Genomic DNA, 7,498 nt, shown 5'->3' on the forward strand with positions numbered 1-7,498 from the left:
AATGGTCCCGGCCGCTGCTGCCACCGACCTGCAAGGCCGGCGGGAGTGCGAAGAAGCCCCGCCAAGGCCCTCCCTGGCTCCAGGCAGGCAGGGGTGGGGAGAGGTGGGGAGGAAGCAACTTACCCTCCCTCTTCTCCTGCCTCCTCCTGGCTGAATGAGGGCCGGAAGCGGGGCGGCTGGAAGCAGGGGGTGGGGCTTCGTCGTGTGTCCCGCCCCCCGTACCTCACCCGGGGGAACAACGATCCCCCGCGTTTCCCCCGAATCGATCTCTGATTGTATGGCAGATCAGAGCTACTCCATTCAGGAGCACTGAAATTTTCGCTATTTATCTCCCCCTCCCCCTCCAGGATATGTGCGGAGTCCTCTCTTGTCACACCGATGCCGCCGACCTGGCTAGCTGTACGCGGCTTCTCGTCCCCCTCCTGGACGGAACTGAATGCGGGGTCGACAAGGTAAAAGGGTCCTCTGCTAAGAAGGATACAGAAGACTGCAGTGGTTACAGCCAGCAGTATGACTGGTAGGACTGTGCTTCTCTCAGTGCTAGCGCAGTGCAGCAGGATCAGGCCTTGACAGGTGAAAAGCCACCCATGAGATCAGGTGGCTGGACTGGGCCGGGCGTCATCTCGGTGAAGGCAGAGGGAATCCCTGTTGGAGGATTTGGGGACAGAGGCTGGAGACGGGGATCCAGAGCCCATCTCAGGGTCAGGGAAAGGGTCTCCAGAAGTGACTGGAGGACAGTCCAGGGAACACAGGAGGTTGGCTGCATTTAGGAGGCTGGAAGGAACATGGAGAAGGAAGCAGACTGGTTTGGCTGTCAGGACGGAGTTACGGACAGCTGGCAAACACAGTCCCATAAGAGTCCCTCGCAAGCCAGGTCTCTGCCCGACTCATTGCCACCATAATGCTGGTGCAGAGCACTGTCCAGGCGCAGCCGATTCATGACCACCCCGCAGGGGTTTCAAAGCGAGAGAGGTTTGCCGTGGCCTGCCTCTGCGCCATGACCCTGGTATTCCTGGGAGGTCTCCCATCCAAGCACATAACGGGGCCGACCCTGCTTAGCTTCCAGGATCTGATGCGACTGAGCCAGCCTGGGCCAACCAGGTCAGGGTCATGTAGCCACGATATGTAGAAAGGCACCTTCCTGTTAGAAAAGGATCATACCAATTTATTGAGGATACATCTAGTACCCTCTTTCTTTCCTTTCCTTTTTACAAATAACTAAAACGGGACTTCTGTGTACAGAGGCCGTCTACCTCCTCCACAGTAGAGGCCAGAGGGTCCAGCTCAGGGAGGCCCGTGCCGTCCTGGCCGGCTTGTGAAGCTCTAGCAAGGGGGTCCCCCCGGCGTGGTGCCCAGAGGCACCCTGTTGCCCACCAGCCCCTTCCCTGGTGCCAGCCAAGTGTTTCCGGGAAGCTGGTCCGGAGGTATCGTGCTGTGCTGCTAGCGCCAGGATCGAGGAGATGGCCCCGGGGGAGCCAGGCCCTGCCTCCCTCTGTCTTTCCCCCGGTGAGGCCCCTAGGTGAACTGGCCTTGCCCCTGACACCCCCCCCCCCGCTGTCCTCCGTTCCAGTGGTGCTTCAAAGGCCGCTGCAGCTCCCTGGAAGACCTGGGTCCCATCGCAGTAGTCCACGGGCACTGGTCCAGCTGGACGCCTTCCGTGGCCTGCTCCCGCAGCTGCGGAGGAGGAGTTGTGGCTCGGAGACGACACTGCAACAACCCCAGGTGAGGGAGACCTCGGTCGGGCCAAGCCCAGGTGGCCTGCTGTGTGGGGCAGGGCGTGGGGAGGAGACGAGAGGTGTGCAGACTCTCTTCTGGGGCACTCGGGGGAACCTTCCCTGGAAGCTTCATGTGGGGGGGTCCTCAGGGGCTGGATTGCACCTAGCCCGCCATCTTCCTAGGGTTGCCAACTCGGGGTTTGGAAATCCCTGGAGATTTTGATGGGACCTGGAGAGGGTGGGGTTTGGCGAGGGAAGAGGGTGGTCAGCAGGGTATAATGCCGTCCAGCCCACCCTCCAGGGGAACTGGTCTCCGTCGTCTGGTGACAGGGTGGAGTTCTAGAAGGTCTCCAGGCCTCCCCCAGAGGTTGGCCACCACGCGTCTTCCCCGGCAGTGTGCAAAATGTGCAGACTGTGGCAGACTGGCCCCTCACGCTCCCAATGCGCTGCTGCCCTGGAGGGCCACTGGGGTCCAGGAGCAAGCAGAGCCGAGTCCCAGCGGGGCCGGCTGTGCTGCAGGGGCTGCGCAGCTCCGATCTGGCCAGTGCCGGCAACAGGGACAGAGGCTTGCCTGTTGCTGTGGCTGTCTGGGCCTGGACCAGGCAGCCCCCGTGGGCCTGCCGCTGCTGCAAGGGCCACTGGGCTCGGCTTGCTTGTGGGCCATCCCAGCCTCCCCTTGCGTGCTGTGGGCTGTTGGGCGTGTCTGAGGGTCCAGCCTTCGAGCTCGACTGGGCTCAGGGATGCCAAGCGGCCCCAGTGGCTTGGCGAGGGAACTTTTGCAAAACGACAGTTCTTCAGAGAAAGCCACCACAGTGCAGTTGGCCTGGGACGGTCCTTCAGGGTAGGAAGTTTGAAAGCCAGACCGTGGCAGCGAGGCCCCCGCCCCACATTGGGTTGCCGTTTGCCCCATGGGGGTGGGGGGATCCCTTGGTTTTGCAGGCTCCTGCCTGCCACCGGCCAGCTGGTTGGCAGGAGGGAATCCTCCCCCCCCCCAACAGCAACGTTGCCTGTGTCACCCGGAAGTAACACTGGCAACATCGGGGGTGACGCTCTGGATTTTGGGCCAAACTCTACGGTTTGGTGCCAGTTTTACCATAGAGTACCACTTCGGTGGGAAGGGAACAGCGTCCAGAGCGTTGCCCCCAGCATCGCTGATGGTCTGATGTCACTTCCAGGTGATGCAGGCGTCACTGTTTCAGGGGGGATGGGGGGGCGAGGTCACTTCCCACTCCCGGAATGCCCAGCCACCCCCCCCCCACTGGTGGGCAAAGGGGACCTGGGAGCCCCAGCCCCACAAGAGACTGGCCTGTGCTTTCTCAAGGTTAACATGGAAGGAAATAACACCACGGGGCCATTTCACCACCAGCTGCCGGCTGCTGCCCAGATCCCGCGCAGTGCCCCTGCCGCCTTGTCCTTGTGCCCATCTTGTGGTGTGTTGGCTCCCACGTATGTTTGGTGTCCAGGCTTGGCATGCCCAGTGTGTGTGTGTGTGTGTGTGTGTGTGTGGATATCTTTGGCCTGTAGCTACAGGGGGGCATCTTGGGGCTAGTCCCCCCCCCCCGACTTTCTGGCAAGACTTCCCATCCAGCCCAGGGCCCCCAAGTGGTGGTGGGCGTAGGGAAGGAGCCAGGTACTCCTGCTCAGCTGTCTGGCATGCAAGGCCGGCTACGGTGGCCATGTGGAGCCAGACAGCACCTCTCTATCCCCCCCCCCAATAAGCTTAATTAAAGTAAAGGTAAAGGTTCCCTTGCTCGAAAGCCAGTCGAATCCGACTCTAGGGTTGCGGTGCTCATCTCCGTTTCAAAGCCAAAGTGCCAGCGCTGTCTGAAGACGTTTCCGTGGTCATGTGGCCGGCATGACTAAACACCAAGGTGCACGGAACGCTGTTACCTTCCCACCGAAGTGGTCCCTATTTATCTACTTGCAATTTCCTGCTTTCGAACTGCTAGGTTGGCAGGAGCTGGAACTAGAGACGGGAGCTCACTCCATCATGCGGCGCACTCGGGTCTCGAACTGCTGAACGACTGACCTTCCACAGCCTGCAGTTCAGCGTCTTAACCACTTGAGCCACCGCAGCTCCTAAGCTTAATTAAATTACCTTTAATTCGATTAGTCAGTGCCCCCTAAGAAATTTAAATGCCCCCCACCTTAAAAAATCCTGGCTACGGGCCGGTCTTTTCCGTGCGTTCCCTTCCTTGTGAGCCATCAGGGTCTGGATCACCACTCTAGTCTCTCCTCTGCCCCGCACCCACCCGCTGTCCTTCCCTTCCAGGCCTGCTTTTGGCGGACGTCCATGCGAGGGGGAAGCCTTGCAGGCGGAAATGTGTAACACGCAGGTGAGGGGGCCCTTTTCTCTTGGCCGCATGCCTTGTTTCAAAAGTCCAGGTGGGTTTCGGTTTGTCCGTGCGGCACCCCCCTCGTACGGGCCGTGAATTGTCTTCTTGAATTCCTTCATCTGAGGGAGATATCTGGTGCAGATCTGCTGAAGGTTTTGAGGTTACCTTTCCAGTTCGCAGTCTGTGTCAAATATTTGGCTGGTGTCTCAAGGCGGCCAGGAAGGAGTCTACAGACTGCTGGGGGGGGGGGGGGGTTATAAAGGCGCAGATGAAGGTAGGTTGGCTGTTGGGTGGGAAGGAGATTCAGTTGCCAACTGCACGTTAGGAAATTCCTAGAGATTTAGGAGGCTGGAGAGTGGGGAGGGTGGCATTTGAGGAGGGGAGGGACCTCAGAGGGACACAAGGCCTTAGACTCCATCCTCCAAAGCAGCCGTTTTCTCCATGAGAACTGGGTTGCCAACCTCCAGGTGGGGGCTGGAGAGCACCCAGAATTTCAGCTGTTCTCTAGATGACAGAGATCAGTCCCCCTGGAGAAAATGGCTACTTCGGAAGGTGGACTCTATGGCATTCTACCCTACTGAGGTTGCTTCCCTAGCCAAACTTCGCCCTTCCGATGCTCCACCCTTAAATGTCCAGGAATGTCCCAACCTAGAGCTGGTAACGCTAAGGAGGGGGAGCTGGTCTGTGTAGTTGGAAGCTCTGCTGCAATTGCAGGAGACCTCCAGGCCCACAGGGAGGCTGGCGACCCTTGAGAAGAGAGAAGAAAGCGAGAAAAGGGGAGGGACTGTGGGGGCTTTCGGGGAAGGGAAGGGGGGGTGAATTAGATGCCTTCCGCAAGTCCTTGCAGGTTCCCACTTGCAGCGTTATAAGGCTATAGTGACATTGCGGCTCTCATTTAACAAGAGGAAGAGCTGGCAGCAACTGGTGGAAGGAAGAAGTTATAGGGGGTTGGTTTGGTTAATGGAAGGGCTGGGGTGAAGAGAAGGAAACCGTCGTGCCCCCAGCTCCCTGCTTTCCAGGTGGGAGGGGATCCCAGTCCTCTCCGTGGAAAGGGTTTTGCCAACCCCAATGCCCTTTCCTGTATCTCAGTCATAAGGTAAAGGTAAAGGTTCCCTCGCTCGAAAGCCAATCGAATCCGACTCTAGGGTTGCGGTGCTCATCTCCGTTTCAAAGCCGAAGAGCCAGCGCTGTCCGAAGACGTTTCCGTGGTCATGTGGCCGGCATGACTAAACACCAAGGCGCACGGAACACTGTTCCCTTCCCACCGAAGTGGTCCCTATTTATCTACTTGCAATTTCTTGCTTTCGAACTGCTAGGTTGGCAGGAGCTGGAACTAGAGACGGGAGCTCACCCTGTCTTGCGGCACACTCGGGTCTTGAACCGCTGAACTACCGACCTTCCACAGCCTGCAGTTCAGCGCCTTAACCACTTGAGCCACCGCAGCTCAGTCATACTCACTTGCTATTCCCCTCTCGAGGGGTAACTGTATGTTACCTGGACTGCCCCCCCCTCACAAAGAATATTGCACAGTTACGCATGGGGTCTGAGAGAGAAAGGCTGGTGTGGGTCCAGCCACCAGCGGGTTTGGCTTGTCTGCCCCTTCTGTAGCCCTGTCTGAAGACCCAGCTGGGTTTCATGGAGGAACAATGTGCCGCAACGGATGTGAAGCCCCTTTCCCTCAGCCTGGAGTTCCCGTCCTTTTACAAGTGGACTTCAGCTGCCAATTATGCCAAAGGTAACCCAGGAGAGTGGTGCGAATGAGAGGGTGCCTTCCCCCTCCCCCCTAAGATTGGGCATGCATGTAAAATCTCTGCACGGGGCCACCCCTGCACGGGGTGCTTCGCCAAAGGGTAGGGCCCTGCCCCTCTGACCTTGCAGTCATCATTACGGAAGCCTGGGAAGCCACCCCAGGAGGGGCAGGGCAGCGAGAGATCCGGGGAAGGAGAGGGTGAAGGTGGGCTTCTGGCTGTGGGTGAATGTTGGGAGTCCAGCCCGGCACTGCTGGTCAGGTTGGCGTTCCTTCCCTATATTTCAGAGATAAAGGACACCCCGTTTAAGTAGCTCTGCTCCTGGAAGGTTCCCAGGTGGATTTTTTGGATTTATGTCCCGCCCTCCCCGAAGGCTCAGGGCGGCTAACAAAGAGGCACAAGTGCCAGTTTTAAAACAGATAAAAACAGAACAAAACAATACAATACAAAACACTAAAGTGTCGGTGCTCTAGATGTCACAGAATCTGTAGTTACAAGATGGGGGTCTGGCAAAAGTTATTAATTCCAGGCCAACAGCGTACCTCCTAGCAGCACAACCATCCCGTCTTCATCCAGGGACGTCTCACACCCCATTTAATATCCGCACAATTGGTGGTTGAGGTGCGATAATGGGGGGTAGCGATGGTGGAATAGTGGTGGCAGCAGCTCCTACTCAAAAGCCTGGCGGAAGAGCTCCGTCTTGCAGGCCCTGCGGAACTGCGCAAGGTCCCGCAGGGCCTGGATCTCCTCCGGGAGCTCGTTCCACCAGGTAGGAGCCGCCATCGACAACACCCTGGCCCCGGTGCCAGCAAATTTTATATTCCTGGGGCCTGGGATTACTAGGGAATTTTGACTCCCCGACCGTAGTGCCCTTGGGGCAACAAGCGGGGAAAGGAGGTCCCTTAGGTAAGCCGGGCCCTGGCCATATAGGGCTTTAAAGGTAAGAACCAGCACTTTGAAGCGGATCCGGTATGCCATTGGCAGCCAGTGCAGCGCTTTTAGCACAGGCTGGATGTGCTCCCGCCTAGAGAGGCCCATCAACAGCCTGGCTGCTGCATTCTGCACTAGCTGCAGCTTCCGGATTTGCGACAAAGGCAGCCCCATGTAGAGAGCATTACAGTAGTCTAACCTCAAGGTGACCGTCGCGTGGATCACTGTGACCAGGTCATCGCGGTCAAGGAAAGGGACCAACTGCCGAGTCAGCTGAAGGTGGTAAAAGGCTGACCTGGCAGTGGCTACCACCTGGGCTTCCATCATTAAGGAGGAATCCAGGAGCACTCCCAAGCTCCTAACCTCCGATGCTGGCACCAAAGGCGCCCCATCGAAGGTCGGGAGAGGGAGCCCCAGCCCTGAACCGATCCGACTCAGACCCAGGACTTCCATCTTTGCCGGGTTTAGTTTCAACCGGCTCAGTCTGAGCCAACCAAGGTCATCTGGGGTGGAGTCCGACTGGCCTCCCAACATCAGATAGAGCTGGGTGTCATCTGCATATTGATGGCACCCAAGCCCACAACTCCGGGCAATCTGGGCAAGGGGGCGCATATAGTTGTTAAATAACATCGGGGACAGCACCGCCCCCTGAAGCACCCCACACTCAAGAGGATGCCTCCGGGACTGCTGATCCCCTATCACCACCCTTTGTCCCCGACCTTGGAGGAAAGAGGCAAACCATTGAAGGGCAAGCCCCTGAATCCCCACG

General features: G+C 58.2%; 1 protein-coding gene across 1 annotated transcript in view; it reads left to right on the forward strand.

The window, feature by feature from the left end:
- The window catches only part of ADAMTS13 (ADAM metallopeptidase with thrombospondin type 1 motif 13), a 66,465-nt gene that overhangs the window by 29,966 nt on the left and 29,001 nt on the right, over positions 1 to 7,498 (forward strand). The window contains exons 10-13 of the mRNA XM_015414906.1: positions 348 to 452; positions 1,571 to 1,722; positions 3,988 to 4,051; positions 5,660 to 5,786. Coding sequence (XP_015270392.1) covers positions 348 to 452; positions 1,571 to 1,722; positions 3,988 to 4,051; positions 5,660 to 5,786 — 448 coding nt within the window. The remainder of the gene's footprint in view (positions 1 to 347; positions 453 to 1,570; positions 1,723 to 3,987; positions 4,052 to 5,659; positions 5,787 to 7,498) is intronic.

This window comes from Gekko japonicus, unplaced genomic scaffold, assembly GCF_001447785.1.
Source record: "Gekko japonicus isolate JY-2015 unplaced genomic scaffold, Gekko_japonicus_V1.1 scaffold2812, whole genome shotgun sequence".
Classification (NCBI taxonomy): domain Eukaryota; kingdom Metazoa; phylum Chordata; class Lepidosauria; order Squamata; family Gekkonidae; genus Gekko; species Gekko japonicus.